General features: G+C 41.2%; 1 protein-coding gene across 3 annotated transcripts in view; it reads left to right on the top strand.

The window, feature by feature from the left end:
* Positions 1–17,427, top strand: part of nrg1 (neuregulin 1) — an 828,914-nt gene that overhangs the window by 615,660 nt on the left and 195,827 nt on the right. For 2 of the 3 annotated variants that reach the window (XM_072583930.1, XM_072583929.1), the window contains exon 1: positions 12,908–13,193. The exons of the other annotated variant lie outside the window; for it this stretch is intronic. In XM_072583930.1, the coding sequence (XP_072440031.1) occupies positions 13,106–13,193 (88 nt within the window). In that variant the 5' untranslated portion in view covers positions 12,908–13,105. Of the gene's footprint in view, positions 1–12,907; positions 13,194–17,427 lie in introns of those variants that run through there. 3 annotated transcript variants of the gene reach the window in all.

The following is a 17,427-nucleotide window of genomic DNA, read 5'->3' on the forward strand; positions in this document are numbered from 1 at the left end:
AACACTGACCTTGCCCAAGTGCTTACATCCCACAGAAGGATAAAGAGAAAAAATGATCTGAAAGGCATTCTATGTTGTTCGCTGAAGTATTCCTCTGTACTGTGTGTTCCTATAAAGTTTATGGGGTTTCTTGTCATGAGAAATCAGCAATAACTGTTTCCCTTGAAATCTATGGGTGGCACGGTGGCTGAGTGGTTAGCACTGCTGCCTCACAGCACCAGGGACCTGGGTTTGATTCCAGCCTCAGGTGACTGTCTGTGTAGAGTTTGCATATTCTCCTCGTGTCTGCGTGGGTTTCCTCCCACAATCCAAAGGTGTGCAAGTTAGGTGAATTGGCCATGTTAAATTGCCCATAGAGTTAGATGCTTTAATCAGGGGTAAATATGGGGAATGGATCTGGGTGGGTTACTCTTTGGAGGATCTGTGTGGACTAGTTAGGCCGAAGGGCCTGTTTCCACACTGTAGGGAATCTAAACTTCTAGGTCACCAGCATGTATTTTTATTGAAGCTCCAAAGTCTAATTTCTCTGAGTTTACACCATTTGGAACTAGAGCTGATTCACAAGTGTTCAGGAGGCTGCAGCAGAGACCATTATTACCATCATGTCAGAATGTTCTGCTTACTTCAAGCCCAAAGTGTTCTAGTGTGAATGAGGATATCCAACTTTCTGGTCCAACCATAAGTCTTGTTGAATAAAAAAAAATGAAGTTTAAGTACTGCTGGAAGAAGAAATCTTGTCAAAACTTTGTACTTTGCACTCAACAAACCAAAGAATAGCAGCATTTTAAGTCTATGAGAGAATGTTGATTGGTTGTCAAGTGAGCTCTGATTGGTACAGGTGTTGCCAAGGATAATGCACCAGTCAATGTTGACTGATTGGTCAAGGCTTTGGGCTGAGAAACAAATCAGCAAGTGCCTATCCCTGTTCTGTTGAGTCAGTGGACGTGTTCTTTCTGTCTGTAAAGAACTGTGGCCTATGTTTTAATGACTTCCAGCACACAGAAGGAAGCAAGCAACCCTGCAAACCAACTGGCCACCTGATGAAAACATGGTGTTTGTTGCAATATTGTAACTATGATGTGGAAGTTCAGGTGATGGACTATAACCTGGTGTCATGTGATTTCTGATATTGCAACTACATACAAGTGATCCACCTCATTACAAAGAGTACACTAACCCCCAGGTCTGTACCTTACAAGTTCCTTCTTTACTCTGACCAAGTACCTGTAAACAATCACAGTAGGTGGTGCTTTCTGCTCTCATTCAAGTAGTAACTCTTTCAGATCCAGATACAATTATCACATTGCTATTTCCGAGAATCTTCAAAGTACAACTTGGCCACTCAAACTGTTTCTGGCAATACTTTGAAAAGTATTCCATTGACTGGAAAGGGCTTTGCGATGGCCAGTGTTTGTAAAAATGCATGAGTGGGCACTGCAAGAATCAAAGCTATGACCATCCATTTTTCAGATTTGTTTGGTCGGCATATAGTTCAAATGTCAGATACCACATAGGTTCTTCTTCTCTCAGCTCAGTGAGGGCAGACAACACCAGAGAGAGGGCTTCAAGGACGAAAATCAACATGAAGAAATGTAACACCAACACCAACTCATGGCACGCCATTGTCCTAGACTGAACATGATAGAGGCAACATCTGTGGGAAAGATCACAGAGCACTGAAACCCAAAGAAGACAACGTGATGAGGTAATGGAAGATAGTGGAAAGAACAAGCCAGGACCTGATCTAACAAGATACCATAAATAGCAATAAGTTCCTCACATGCCTTAAAGCACACGGATACCAACTCAACTTCATACTCAAGCAAGACAATCACCCTTATCCTTGGCTAACTAATGACAATATATAAATGTACAATATTCTCTGTTTTTCTTGTTCTGCTTATCATGAGGAAACAAATGGAGAAATGAGGAGTAAATTACTGAAGACCAGAATGTCCAAAAGAAACAGTACTGAAAAGATTTGAGTTACAGGGAGAGGCTGAATAGGCTGGGGCTTTTTTCCCTGGACTGTCGGAGGCTGAGGGGTGACCTTCTAGAGGTTAGCAAAATCATGAGGAGCATGGGTAGGGTAAATTGCCAAGGTCTTTTCTCCAGTGTGGGGGAGTCCAAAACTAGAAGGCATAGGTTTAAGGTAAGAGGGAAAAGATTTAAAAGGGACCTAAGGAGCAATTTTTTCATTCAGAGGGGGGTATGTGGATGAAATGAGCTGCCAGAAGAGGTGGTGGAGGCTGGTATAATGACAACATTTAAAAGGCATCTAAATGGGTATATGAATGAAAAGGGTTTAGAGGGATATGGTCCAAGTGCTGGCAAATGGGACTAGAGTAATACACGATATCTGGTGGGCATGGATGGAAGGATCTGTTTCTGTGCTGTACATTCCTATCACTCTATGTGAGCTGACACTATTTATGAAGCAAGTTCAGTAAGGAGGTTCAAGAGGTTTGTCATTTAATGTGAACTAGAGCTAAGTTATACTGTAATATACAGTGTAAGGCTCTGGTGGAGTTGCGGGGTGGGGTGATGTTAGTGGGGGGGACAGAAACCGTCAACTTCATTTCCTGGATGGAAAAACGTCAGAGCGGATCACTCAGTCATTGTAGAATGTGCTTAACATCCAAAGGAATGCAAATTGACTGGGTCCATTTCAACTCCCCCTCCCACTCTGCTGAGGACATGGAGATCCTGGGCCTCCTTCACCACCGCTCCCTCACCACCAGACGCCTGGAGGAAGAACGCCTCATCTTCCACCTCGGAACACTTCAACCCCAGGGCATCAATGTGGACTTCAACAGCTTCCTCATTTCCCCTTCCCCCACCTCATCCTAGTTTCAAACTTCCAGCTCAGTTACTGCCTCCTTGACTTGTCCGACCTGCCTATCTTCTTTTCCACCTATCCACTCCACCCTCTCCTCCTTGACCTATCACCTTCATCTCCTCCCCCACTCACCCATTGTACTCTATGCTACTCTCTCCCCACCCCCACCCTCCTCTAGCTTATCTCTCCACGCTTCAGGCTCACTGCCTTTATTCCTGATGAAGGGCTTTTGCCCGAAACGTTGATTTCGCTGCTCATTGGATGCTGCCTGAACTGCTGTGCTCTTCCAGCACCACTAATCCAGTATTTGATTTTCAGCATCTGCAGTCATTGTTTTTACCCTATCCTATAAAGGGAGCCTAATCTCAGGGTCATCATAATATAAAAGGAGGCCATTTAACCCTACCTGCCTGTCCCAGTTGTCTGAGCACTTTAACTTTGTGCTAATCTCTCACCTTTTCCTTGTAACCTGCGCATTGTTTCCATTTTAAAAATTATCCAAATCCTTGTGGAATGCCTCAATTGAACCTGCATCCACCGCACTTATAGATAGTGCATTTCAGACCCTAACGACTCTCTGTGTGAAAAAGTGATTTGATCTGCTTCACGAGTTTATTACCCAGTGAATGTAGTCAAAGCTTCATTGCTCAATCACTGGCATGTGAGACAATATTCAGTGGAACACTGGAGCAGTAAATGAGAAAACTACACCATCAGCACTGCGAGATTTTATTATTCACATGGACCCCACCCCACCCCCTCCCACAAAAGAACTGCTCCTTATCTACCCCAAAGGTACTGACCTATGTAGGAGCTCCAGTTCTTCAGGTGCTAACGGCCCACTGGCCTCTCATCCAGGAACATTGCATGCAGTTAAAGTATTGAGGGACTTGGGCATAATGTGGAAAAATGGCTTAAGGCATCACTCGTTATCTAGTCGAACAGTGAGGGGCTGAATTGCCTGTTCTTGGTATTATATTCCGATGATCATTTGGAATGTTCACCTCATGATTATCTCTCTGTAGGAATGATGCTGGGCCTTTGTCTGATCCTGTTCAAACCTGGCACTTGCACATCCATTCTAGGGACATTGGAGCAATGAAAGCTACCCTGGTACCACACAAACATAGAGTGGAAATTCATCAAGAACTTTCCTCACTCGTACACCTCAGTAACGCACACAAATTGTGTTCACATAATAATGTATGCCTGGACCATTTGGTTAATGCATGACAAAATTAACACTGTTGATTATTAAAGGATCTAAGGTGTTTACCACTTTCATTAGAAACTCATGGACAATAGGTCAGGCATAGTTTGGCTGGATTTACTGCAGTTGCTTTGACACCACATTAAAATTGAAAATGCTCCGAGGAATACAGAAACATGGAAAGAAAGGTGCAGGAGGAAGCCACTCAGCCCTTTGAGCCTGCACCACCATTCAATATGATCATGGCAGGTCATAAAATCTCAACAACCCACTGCCGCTTTCTCTCTGTACCCCCTTGATCCCTTTACCAGCATCAGCTGTACTGTAAACTAATTGAAAGTACAATAGCTCACTTATTTCACAGGGACTTAACGCTGTGCATCACCAAAAATTAAATGCACACAAATTCTGGGATCTTTGTTATGACGTGGCTTCATATAAGCAGTTCATATAAGTTGCCAGTCAGGAAAATTACAGGTCAGAGAGGTGAAATGAGCCACACACAGTGTTGACAACGTTCATTTTAACAAATCCAAACACAACCTGATTAGAAATAGTTTTGATAAGGGTCTTCCCAGAATTCTTTCCTTTTTTTTATTGAGACAAACAGATACTTCCAAATTGCAGTATTCCCAACTGTTTTCTATGACTGATCACTGCCCCCTTTTGGATCCTCGCAGTGAAATTTCAGCACAACATTTACATTTTTTAAAATTTCTTTCTCTTCCCGCATATACACACCAAGAAGGAATGCATCTATTTTCTCCCGCAGTTGGGTCCCTTCTGCAGTCATAAACACAAACATTAAAAAGGTCAGCATTTTGAAAAGAAGACACATCATCAAATGGACTGTACATAAAGGTTACAATGGTATTGATCTTTAAAATGTGACTTTAAACCTGTTTTACTGAAGTTTGTATATAGCCAACTTTCTAGTTCAAATTCTCTTGTGAAACACTATCACAACTGACTATCTTTTCCAAATGGGTATTGGTGTTAGTTTAATAATAGAACCTGAACTCCAAGTACAATCTCAGGTCATCAGTTTTCAAAACTTAAATTGCTTTTATCAGTTTAGAAAGCTTACTTTTCAAAACAGAACCTTTAGAAAGGTAAAATTAATGTTGAAAAGTATGTTTTGGTCTGGAAATGATTCAATGAAATTTTGTGTTTCAAGTTTCGACCAAAGCATATTATGTAATCTGGGCATTAGTGTGAACAATACAATTATTGAAACAGTTAGTGGGCTAGTGTCAAAGCCTCAGCTGAAACATGCATTACTAACCTAAGTAACTTCCTGACAGAAATGATCAAATCCATTTAAAAATCAAAACAAGAACTTGATAAGAAGGTTTTCTGCCATAAGGTTGTTTACATTATGTTCTAGTTTTTGTTATCAAATATAACAAATACAACAGACTCTTCTTCCTGACTGTGGATTATTTTATTTGCCCTCTTCATCTGCATATGCCAGGTTTGATGGTTTCTCATAAAAGCTTGTATCTCCTTGTTAGTAAAAAACTTGAGATCTGGAAAATTGTGCCTAACATTAACAACAACCCATTCATATAAAAGCAAAGTTAAAAATCACACATCACTCGTTATAGTCCAACAGTTTAAAGTCATACAACACCAGGCTATAGTCCAAGAGGTTTACTGGTATTTGGAAGCACTAGATTTCAGAGTGCTGCTCCTTTCTCAGGTGGTTGTGGAGTATAAGATTGTAAGACACAGAATTTATAGCAAAAGTTTACAGTGTGATGCAACTGAAATGATATCTTGAAAAAGACCTAGATTGCTTGTTAAATCTCTCATCTTTTAGAATGATCATGTTGATTTCAGTTCTTTCATATGCAAATCCCAGTACATTTTTTAAAAGTTACATTCTCAAGTGAACTTTAACAATAGGTGCCATGTCAGTCCAGATAATGCATTGAAGGTGTGGGGTGCCCTGTGTGAGGCTATCTGTGCCCCAATGTTCAGACTGATTCTAATCTAAAAAAGGAGTTTACAGAATCTTACATGGATTCATGTAGTTTTTGAACAAAATAAAATGTAATTCTGCTAGTACAAATTCACCCCACAATCTTATATGTGTGTGTGTGTGGGTGGTGTGTGTGTTGGGGGGGATGTGAGTGTCTGTGAGACAATATGTGTATGTGTGTGAGTGTAAAGGGGTATAAGTCTGTGAGAGGGTGCATGTATGCATGTGAGTGTGGGAGTGCATGTGTGAGCATATGGGAGAGAGCTTGTGTATGAGAGATGGTCTGCATGAGTGTGAGTGTGTGTTTGTGTGTACTGCAGGGGGTCTCTCTTACATACAAGTTCTCTCTCATATGGTCACACATACACATCCACACGCAGATCCACAGACACATCCCCTCTCACAGATTTATACCCCTTTACACTCACACTCACGCACATACACATACAACACACTCTCTCACAGACTCACATCTCCTCCCCCCCCCTCCCCCCACAAAAGAGATGTGTTGTGTGATTTTTATCTTTGTACACCCCAGTCCATCACCAACACCTCCAAATCATATAAAAGAAAAATACTGTGCATGCTGAAAATCTGAAACAAGCACAGAAAATGCTGGAGGAACTCAGCGCGTCTGTCAGCACCTGTGGACAGAGAAAGAGAGTTAGCGTGTTGAGTGCAGTATGACTCTTAGAATTGTAGAGTCCCTACAGAGTGGAAAGAGGTTATTCAGCCCATCAAGTCTGCACTGAGCCTCTGAATAGCATTCCACCCAAACCCATCACCCTGACCCTATCACCTTAACCTGCATTACTATGATCAATCCACTTAACCTACTCATCTTTGGACTTTGGGAGGAAACAAAGAGTACCCAGCAGATGCATGGAGAGCAAAGTAAACTCCACCCAGACAGTAACCCAAAGCTGGAATCAACCCCAGGTCCCTGGCACTGTGAGGTGGTAGTGTTAACTGCCACGCATCTTCTTCAGTTATAGAGTCATGGAGATGTACACGGAAACAGACCTTTCGGTTCAGCTCATCCATGTTAACCAGATATCCTATATTAATCAAATCCCATTTGCCAGTACTTGGCCCAATGTCCCTCTAAACCCTTCCTCTGATCATTTTTGGAAATGGAGAGGAGGTATGTTTCCATGTATAATAATATATTAACATATGTTACACCTGCACAAACATCCTTTCAACATTTTTCCATTATAAATTTCTATGTCCATATTTGTAATGGATAGTTCCTATGTAAACTTGTCACACTTTATTGCACTTTCAATTGAAGTCTTACAGCACTATCAGTGGCATAATAGTGCAATTACAGTTTGAAATAAGGAAGGGCATCAATATGGAAATGAAGCCTGAACTTCACCTCAGAATTGACATTAGCTAATTAAACAAAAGACCCAATTATAATGTCACCGCAGCACTGACAGAAGTGCGCCAAGCGTTACTTGAGAAGCAGGAGAAGTAGGGAAACTGTGTGACTTCAAGAACATAATGAGGGACCCACTGACCCAGGACTAGCTACCTGTGTTTGATATTGTATCAGTATAGGCCAAGGTAAGGACAACAGGGTGTGTGTGTGTGTGTGTGTGTGTGTGTGTCTGTGTCTGTGTGTGTGTGTGTGTGTGTGTGGTGTCTGGTGTACCACCTGGTTGGGAAGAGCTGTAGAGTCAGGAGTCTTTGATATTTTCATCATACTCCCAGGCATATCAGTCTGATGCTAATGAGACACATTGTTAATGTTGGTCTGTACTATTTAAGGAATACAACAATTAAACAATATAAGCATTCAAATTAAACTTTTAAAAAATAAATAAGAAATGGAAAACCAGAAAGAGTTTAGGAACAAAGAATGCTTAAGAAGTAAAATGTAGTTAAATAAAGGATTGCAATCCTTTTCACTGTGTTATAAGATAATTCAGTTTTAATGTACAATCATGCAAACTTTTTTTTAAGATTATATTCCTTACAGTCCACCTAACAAGTCCACACTGACCCTCCGAAGAGCAACCCACCCAGACCCATTCCCCTACACCTAACCATCATTGGACGGTGGGAGGAAACCAGAGCAAACCCACGCAGACACAGGGAGAATGTGCAAACTCCACACAGACAGTTGCCCAAGGCTGGAACGGAACCCCGGTCTCTCGTGCTGTGAGGCAGCAGTTCTAACCATTGAGCCACCGTGCCGCACTGCTGCTTGTCTTGTAGTTTTAACTGTTGATGTCTTTCTTCAAACATGAGCCCATTCTGCTATAAATAGCACTATCTATCATTGTCATCTCATTCCTTAAGGGTTTTTAAAATTTCTTTTTGAAATTCACTCATGGGATGTGGGTGTCACTGGCACGCCAGCAGTTATTGCTCAGCCCTAGTTGCCCTCGATAGGTGCTGTGAACCGCCTTCTTGAACAGCTGCAGTCCATGATGTGTAGGTTGACCCATTATGCTTTTGGGAAGAGAGTTCTAGAATTTTGATCCAGTGAAATTAAAGGGATGGATGTATATGTCCAAGTCAGGATGGTAGGTGGTTGAGGGGAACCTGCATGTCATGGTGTTGCTATTTATTTACTGCCTTTGTCCCTTTAAGGTGGAAATCGTCATGGATTTGGAAGATACTGTTGAGAGAAACTTGGCAAATTCCTGCTTCTATTATATCACAATATTAGATTCCCTACAGTGTGGAAACAGGCCCTTCGGCCCAACAGGTCCACACCGACCCTCCGAAGACTAACCCACCCCCCTCTGACTAATGCACCTAACACTATGGACAATTTAGCATGGCCAATTCACCTAACTTGCACATCTTTGGATTGTGGGAGGAAACCGGAGCACCCGGAGGAAACCCATGCAGACATGGGGAGAATGTGCAAACTCCACACAGACAGTTGCCCGAGGCTGGAATCACTGGTATTAGTTTCGCTATGGCACACAACCTATTTCAGATATTTTCACCCATAATCTCTGAGTGGAACACTGCAATCATCCATTAAGGAAAGTGGAAGGGTTTTCAATTACCCTGAAGAGACACATCTTAAATATCTTTGATGAATTCCCTCTCATCACCATCCTGTAGAATCACCAAGCTTGCAAGCTTCCTCGAATAACAACTGTGAGACTCCACCAGTATCTTTCTACTCAGTAGCGTATGTTAATCATATTGATCTGTGTCAGCATACATTTCTCACTAATCTAATGAAATAAGATGAACGATTATAAATCTGGACCCTTCTAGAATACCAGATGATGCATTAAAATAAGTCTTTCACATGTGACACTGACACTTACACTTCTATTCAAGTTGATGGGAGGAATATTGTACAATAATTTCTGCAATGACACTTCTTAGATGACTTTGAGTCTTTGGCTAACTGATAGAGCAGTAGAGTGATAAATAAGAATTTTCTGGGCTTGGGATGATTTGGAGGGAGTTTTATTTTGCAGTTGACCATTCTGTCACTGACCTGTAACTACTTGATATGACACCGAGCAGTAAATTTGACAAAATGTCTCATTATTCGCCACTGACTTTCTTCATCTTAATGGGCACCAATTTATTCGCTTCCAAAAAAACTCTATACTTTTCATGCAAATAATAAACAAGAAGAAATAACTCTTAGAAGAATAGTAATAGATACATAAGTGACAACGTCTTGTTACCATTATGCCAGATCTTAATTGATTGTTTTGGTCACTTGAATGGAATTCTCAGTAAGTTGCTGAATATAAAATTTTAAGGAGTAGGGATTGACAAATTGCATTGACTGAAATGAAGTCAGAATGCAGAATTTGTGATAATTTGGTTCAGTGCAAGAAGCATGTTTCCATTCTGTCAGTCTTGGATGAACACAAACTGTAAGTCCAGGAGATAGAGCTGGAGAATGGGACAAGCTGGGTTGCTCTTTCAGAAACTGGTACATCACAATAGGTTGAATACCTCCTTCTGTGCTGTGAGATGGTAAGCTTTTAAGTAAAAGTGCATAAGCAATTACTCCTCTGTTTCACCCAAGTTGCATGTAGTTAACAGGTTACAATAGGAAAAGCACTGTAGAGTTGCTTGGGTTTTCTGTTGAGGTGGTCCATTATTGTTCATCTTATGTTGAGTTGGTAATGGTCAGTGCTGTGGATGGTTGTTTTGTCCATTGGCTGGTATGTCTGATAGCTGCCAGGAAATGATATCTGCCTGATATATTGGTCCCAAAGTTGCTAAGATCTGGACAATATGTCCTTATTAACCATTTAGCAAGGTGTTCAATTTTTTTCAGTCATGGTTTACAAAGGAGGAAAATAGGAAGACTTTTGACCACTATTATGTGAGTTATATTTTGACCATGGTATATACTGCCATATCTTGATGAAGGGCTCTGACCTGAAACATCGATTCTCCTGCTCCTCTGATGCTGCCTGACCTGCTGTGCTTTTCCAGCAACACGCTCTCAACTCTGATCTCTATCATCTGCAGACCTCACTGTCCCCTCTATACTGCCATATAATGAGCTGCATTCAAGAGCTGGAGTAGTTCAATGAAGAAGAAGGCGTCTGGTTGCAAATCCAAGTCTATGACTTGCTGGTTATGAAAAAACCCAGCCACTGATGCAGACAAAGCAGTGTGTACATATGCTGGTTTCCAGCCCTGATTAAATGGGAAGGGCTAACAGCAGGGATGGTATATGGCTGTAACACCATCTACCAATCCAAAACTGTCAAAGCTTGATGAAGTTGATCAACATCCTTTACGGTGAAAGAATAATTGAGTAAATGGCATTTGAAGTTTGCAGGAACAGTATCTAGATAAATTGCCCAAGGCAGTAACCAATACCAAAGGGGGCTAACTGAGATCCATAAATGTGTTTGATTCAACTTCAGATTAGCAAATAAAAAATGAACAATTATTGGGCCTGTGGTTTCAGTTGAGTCTATGAAACATGTGTAAAGCTGCCCTGAAGGTAGCTTCTCAATGTTGTTTGTAAAAATGTAGACACATGAAATGAGTTTGATGGTGGAACATGCAAAAATGAGTCAAAGGAGAAACTCAGGTAATATCACAGGAAATTAGGGCTTCTTGCAAAATGGCTGCCTGGCTGTCCACATCCTTCTGGAATACTGGTGTGAAATGTGTAAGGATTTTAATAAGATCTGCATAGGACTTTCTATTTAATTGTTGATATTTGAAGACACTTCAGAGAGTTTCCCTTGCTAGAATTTCCCCTTGTAACAGTTAAGACATGCCAAGGACAATAAGGCATTGGGCAACAACCAAAATGTGGATATATAAATTCAGACAACTGACAGTTTCAATCGTTGGGTTAAGGGAGAGATTGAAAGTGAGTTATCTATTGGTGGGACTCTCAGGAAGTTTTAAGGTGGTCCATTCAATTCATGCCATCCCACCTCCTCAAACATTGGAAATAACCCCACTGTCTGTATAACGAGGGATATCCCAGTTTTTTTTTCCATTCGCATCAACACGAGGGGAACCTGGAAAAGAGTCATCTGATGATGTGATGGGTTGTTTTCTTTTTGCTTCGGAAAGAATCTGAGCCAGTGAGTGGGCAGAAGAGTTTATCAAAACTCCCTAATTTTCCTGTTTTTTTCCATCAATGCCAAACTATCTAATAACAACTAAAGCTTGGAGCAGGGGGCTGAAGTACTTTCTAGTGCAGGAACTGGTGATGTCATCCCACATGGCATCAGTATAATCACAGACGTGAACTTTTTTTCTAGTTGGGAAATGGGCTATTTTGGGGGAAATTAATCTGTGGCTATGTCCATGTTTATACTTCCCCAGCGAGGGAAGCGGGGTCTTGGTCATGTCCACGTTGAATAACACGAAAAATCAACTTTTGGAGAAAAAAAATTGCACTGTTTTCAATGCACCTTTTCCAGTAACACTCCCGATAAACGCTAAAACAAAAACCAATGCAACCTTAATCCCGTTTTGACATGTGAAAGAGAAGCGAGCTTTACATTTGCTGTTCTCTGCTTAAATACCTAAGACAGGTATGGTTCTACCTAAGACAGGTATGGTTCCCCCAGAGGATTGGCAATCAGACCAACATGCAGAAATCCTCCATTACTCCCAAGAACTTGAACCCAGACATAGCTACAGTGTCCCCTACAGTTACATGCTGTGCAACAGCCTGTTCTGAAAAAAGGTCACCGGACCTGAAGCCTTAACTCTGATTTCTCTCCACACCTGCTGAGTTTTTCCAGCATTTTCTGTTTTTATTACCTGAAAGGGATTTGAGTTTCAGGGCTGGGTTAGACCTACAAGTCTCGTGGGGTGGGGAGTGGGGCAAAATATTTATCCCATCCATTCTTAACAGTGCCGTGGATTAACATGGCTGGAGCAACAGATAAAGAAAGAAGTTTGTATCTCAAAAGAAACCGAAAGAACTGCGGATGCTGTAAATCGGAAACAAAGAGAGATATTGCTGGAGAAGCTCTGTGGAGAGAGTTAACTTTTGTGTCGAGTGACCCTTATTTGGAAGTTGTCTTTTTTAATCTTTATGTTTTATATGATTTCTTTTTCTGCCTTCGTGCGTGTGAGTCTGAACTCTCGCCCTGAAGGTACATTAAGGTGAGTCTGTGTTGAAATCAAAGCGGCGAGTACTGATTAGTCACTGCACATCTTTCAAATTTGGAAAGAAACTATGATTTTTTTTGAAAACACACACAGGGGCGAGTTTACAGATGCACGCCCTCTTCCCAATCTCCGTAAGGTTTATTAAAAACGAGGACCCAATGTCAGTAACTTTGAGTGTCAAAGAGAGGGCGGGGCAAGTGATTATGTGGGCGGGGGCATCTCCGCTTAAACTGCAAGACTTGGGAGAAAAAAAAGTTCATCCAGAGCGCCCGGCTGCAGAGCAAAGTTGAAGAGAGAAGGACATTCCGTGAGGAACTCGGGATAGCGCGCTATCGGAGCCAGTTCCAGCCTCAGGACTTACCTGACTGAAGTTTTTTCCTCGTTCGACTGAAGGCACATTCTCCGTCCGATAAAACCCCTCTCATTCCCAAGACAACACACTCAAAATACCAGGAAAACCCCGAAGAGAGAAATGCCCGGAAAGAATAAGAGGGGAAAAGGAAAAGGCAGAGGGAGAAAGGGCCGAAGGGGAGAGAAAGTTGGAGAAGAACCTACTGCAGGTAAAAAAAAAGCAAAGTAAAAGGAATCAAACTTTTTCTTCAACCTCCCCACTACTGAATTCGGAGTTGTCATTGAGAAAGTTACATCCGCGAGACTTGTTGCTCCGATTTACTGCTGAGTGGCAACACTTTTCCCAAAGCACAAGTCTCATTTTGTTCGCTTTTATGATTGGGCACGGAGTTATTGAACCAAAGGCATATTTCCTTCAGATTATGGTCAAGTTGACTTTCTGTTTTATATGTGTGAGATAGTCTATTTGTTGGTGTTGTAGAAGGAGGGTCTAAGGGGGGAAACGGGTTGTCTAGGGCGCGTGTGGGATTCGAACCTTACTAGTAGTGTTACCTGCTAGTCCCCCCGTCGCTGGGCTACGTCCTGAGCAGAGCCGGTGCTCAGCGCTTGTACCTGCAGAGACTGCGGCTCCCTGTGCCCTGTCAGGCGCCTTTAGGCGTGGCGAGGGCTCCCTCTGCTGGACCCTGACCCACCCCCTCTCATCCTCACCTCCTGAACCTGCCATCTCTCTCTCTCTCTCCCTCTACCCAAGCTGTGTTCCTACAGAGAGAAGCTTGAGAATTACTGCCACTGGAACTTGACCATTCGTCTCTGTCCCATTGGGGCACCACCAGAGTGTCATTCGAGTGAAAGTTGCGTTGAACCTCTAGAATGGTCAAATGCCCAGCCTGACTTGGCAACTTCTTTTTCCAAATTGATCTGCTTTTGTCAACGGAAGAAAGGGAATACTTTTTTTAAGAGGAGCTTTTAAAAAATAATCTTTCTTGGGTGGTGAATAACAAGTAGATGGCTGTTCTGACAGATTTTGAGAGCCTTTGGCATCTGCTGAAAGGGCAGATTGAGGAAAAAGCAGGCAACAAAATGAGCTAAGGGGAGACCTCTTTGCTGGAACCAGTTCAATAGATCCAGGGGCTCCCTTTCTGTTGCGTGAATTTCTCTGATCAAGATCAAAGGAAAGGAAAGAATATTTGCCAATCACAAGTTAGTGGTTAATCTGTAAGCTGGCAAAGTTTGGAATGGTGGTCTGGCAGGTTCAGTGGTAACTTTCAAGATAAAATTGGGTTTATACGTAAAGATGGAGGGAGTAAAAGGCTATTGGAACAGAATAGGGGAATGGGACTAATTCAATGGCTCTTTCGAAGAGCCAGCATTGGAGAATATACTGAATATCTTCAATTAATTATAAGAGTTCTTTGAATAAATGGAGGAAGAAAATCAGGAAACCTATGTGTGGCCAATCAATAGATAGTGGTTCGTTTGTCGTTTTCTTTGAGTCCACAGTGCTGTCAAGGTGTGAAGCTAGAATGTTGAGAGAATACTTTCATTGAATTGGCATGGTAGGAGAGCATGAGAGAAATTAGCACAGAGATTTATGAACTGCTGAAAGCTTTCTGATCCATGTTAAACAGCTTTGTTGTAATGTTGCATTGAAAGCTGCTTTAGTTTGAAGAGTATAGGCTCATCTCTAGTTCTTTATCAGTGAACTCTGAGCTGCTATCCAAAATGATCCCAGGATACATTACGGTCTGCATTACAGACTGTGATGACAGCGTGAATCGTATTGTTTTATGTTCCAGTTTTGTTGCTGCAATTTATCATCAACGAGGATCGTCAGTTTAACGAAATGCTCTGTTGTCGGTTGGTCAAAGGAGAGGAATTGTATCTGTAAAGTCTTTCATGACCTCATGATGTTCCTAGCCCCATTTCAGTCAGTATGGTGATTACCACAGTTTTCATAATGGCACATGCTGATCAGGTAATCTCTCTCACCGATGTTGTTTGAGTAAAAAAAATTGGCCAACACGACCAGGAAAAATTCCCTGGCTGTTCTTGTAAATTGTCCCATGACCCTTTCTGCCTCTCACCTGAGAGGGTGGGACCTGGATTTAACTTTGCCAAAACGTGAGGCAGATAATACACAAGCAAGAAAGTTCGGAAGTGGGTTACAGCCATATCAGATTTGGTGACTAGCCGTACTAATGAATACCTTTCTAGGAATAATTAGCTAATACAGTGATAGTAACCTCAATTAGTGACATTCATAAGAAACTAGTTAGCGCACTCATTTGCAGATTGATGCCTATTATTTTTAAACAAATAACATCTGCATAATATTGAATCCACAGCAATGTGGTTTGTGAATGTCAATTACGTATACCTATGTGTCACTGTTTGAAATGTCTACCCTTTCAAATGAAGCGCTTTTGGATAACTTTGTTTTTGTGACATCAGAAATGTGGATATAATTGTTAGCTCCTCGGCTTTCAATGAAAACTGATGACTTGACTCTGTGTCTTTTCATCTATTGGAATTAATCTATTGTTGGCATAACTACATGTCAATAGTTAAAATATTTAATCAGATAGTTGAAAACTATCTTTTCTCCTATGCCTGAATGTCACAACCTAGTTGATAAGTGGGTTCTCTTTGGGATTTAAAAGTTATTGTACAATTAAATGGCATTCTAGATGTTGCTTGGCAGTACAGAACTTGAGTATTGCTTGTTGAATCCTTTCATTTTACACTCATCAGCACAATTTGGAAGAAACTCCAATGGTGGCTCTGTGGTTAGCATTGCTGCCTCACGGTGTCAGGGATTGGGTTCAATTGCTGTCTGTGTGAGTTTCCTTGGGTGCTCTGGTTTCCTCCCACAGTCCAAAGATGTGCAGATTAGGTGAATTGGCCATGCTAAATTGCCAATAGTGTTTGGGGACGTATAGGTTAGTCAGGAGTAAATATAGCATAGGGGGAATGGGCCTGGTTGGGTTACTCTTCAGAGGGTCAGTGTGAACTTGTTGGGCCAAAGGGCCTGTTTCCATGCTGTAGGGGTCCTATAAAGGAAAAGCTTTGTTTACACTATATGAGAGGAGACTGCAAACTGATTGTCATTGCCATGGATAATGTACCAGTTAATGGTGATTGAAAGCTTTGACTCCGGTTGTTATAGATTTAGGTTGTTGTGTCACGTCAGTAGTTTCTTTAGCTCCTCCAAAAAAACAGCCTGAACATATCGGAAGCATGGGTTTGTTGAATGCAAGTAAACAACAGGGAGACAATTTTGAAATATTTCAACTTTCGTAATAAGAAAATTAAAATTATGAAGTTGTGATTGCTGGGGCATTAGTAAGATCTACAACCGAAAATATACAAAACATCAAAAGCTAAACATCTGCCAAATATAAGTACTGCGCTTCAAAATGGAGTCTCAATGTTTTACAATCCATGTATTAGAGTAAATGTCATATATTTCATTGTCTACAAAATTATTTAGCAGCCTGCTAAACCGATCTTATCTTAATTTCAATAACATCTAGAAGTAAACTATGAAAGAGGAGTTTTAAGATCACTGCTTCCTAAATAACCTATTACTCCAAAAAAAAGTTTTGTTTAACAAGTTGGTGAGAATGTTTTCTTATTTTACCAATTCTGTTGTTGTCACAAATCATCTTTGATTATAGTGTCAGCTTTTCAGTAGTTTTAAGAGTGGAGTCACATTTATGTTACACTTCGTAGTGATCTATAGTTTCAATATTGAAGCTGTCTTTACCTAATCTATGTTTCTTCATCCTAAAGACATTTTTTTTTTCAAAGTGATACCTCTTCTTGTCAGGAATAATGCAATCTAATGTATTGTGTAACCTCTGATCCTTATAACCTGGCCTATGCAACTCAACCCTACTTGTGCTTGTGTTTCTTATTCATTGGTTTGTTCTGAATGGGTTTCCTGGAGATTTGAAACATGGTTGGTATTGTTTTATTAGTGAATCAGTAATAAAACATAAAACTAGAGCATCAACACGTGTTCATGTCGATCAGTTTATGGTCAATGTGAAAAATTTCATCAGTGCACCTTTCAGTTCTGTGTGACACACCTGTACAACTCAGGAAAATAGAATTAGGACTATAAGACCATGTGATATGGGAGCAGAACTAGCCATTTGGCCCAATGAGTCTGCTCCACTACAGAGGAACCTCGACTATCTGAAGGACACAGGCAGGGAGTATTTAGTTTGGTTAATCAAATACCGGATAACATAGTTAGCCAAGCATCGAGACCTTGCGATTTTGTTTGGATAATCCGAAATCTGGTTAACCAAGTGTCAGATAATCAAGGTTCCTCTGTACTCGATTATGGCTGATATGTTTCTCAATGCCATTCTCCTTCCTTCTTCCCATTAGCCTTGATCCCCTCATGAATCAAGAACCTATCCATCTCTGCCCAAA

Source organism: Chiloscyllium punctatum, chromosome 14 (genome assembly GCF_047496795.1).
Source record: "Chiloscyllium punctatum isolate Juve2018m chromosome 14, sChiPun1.3, whole genome shotgun sequence".
Classification (NCBI taxonomy): domain Eukaryota; kingdom Metazoa; phylum Chordata; class Chondrichthyes; order Orectolobiformes; family Hemiscylliidae; genus Chiloscyllium; species Chiloscyllium punctatum.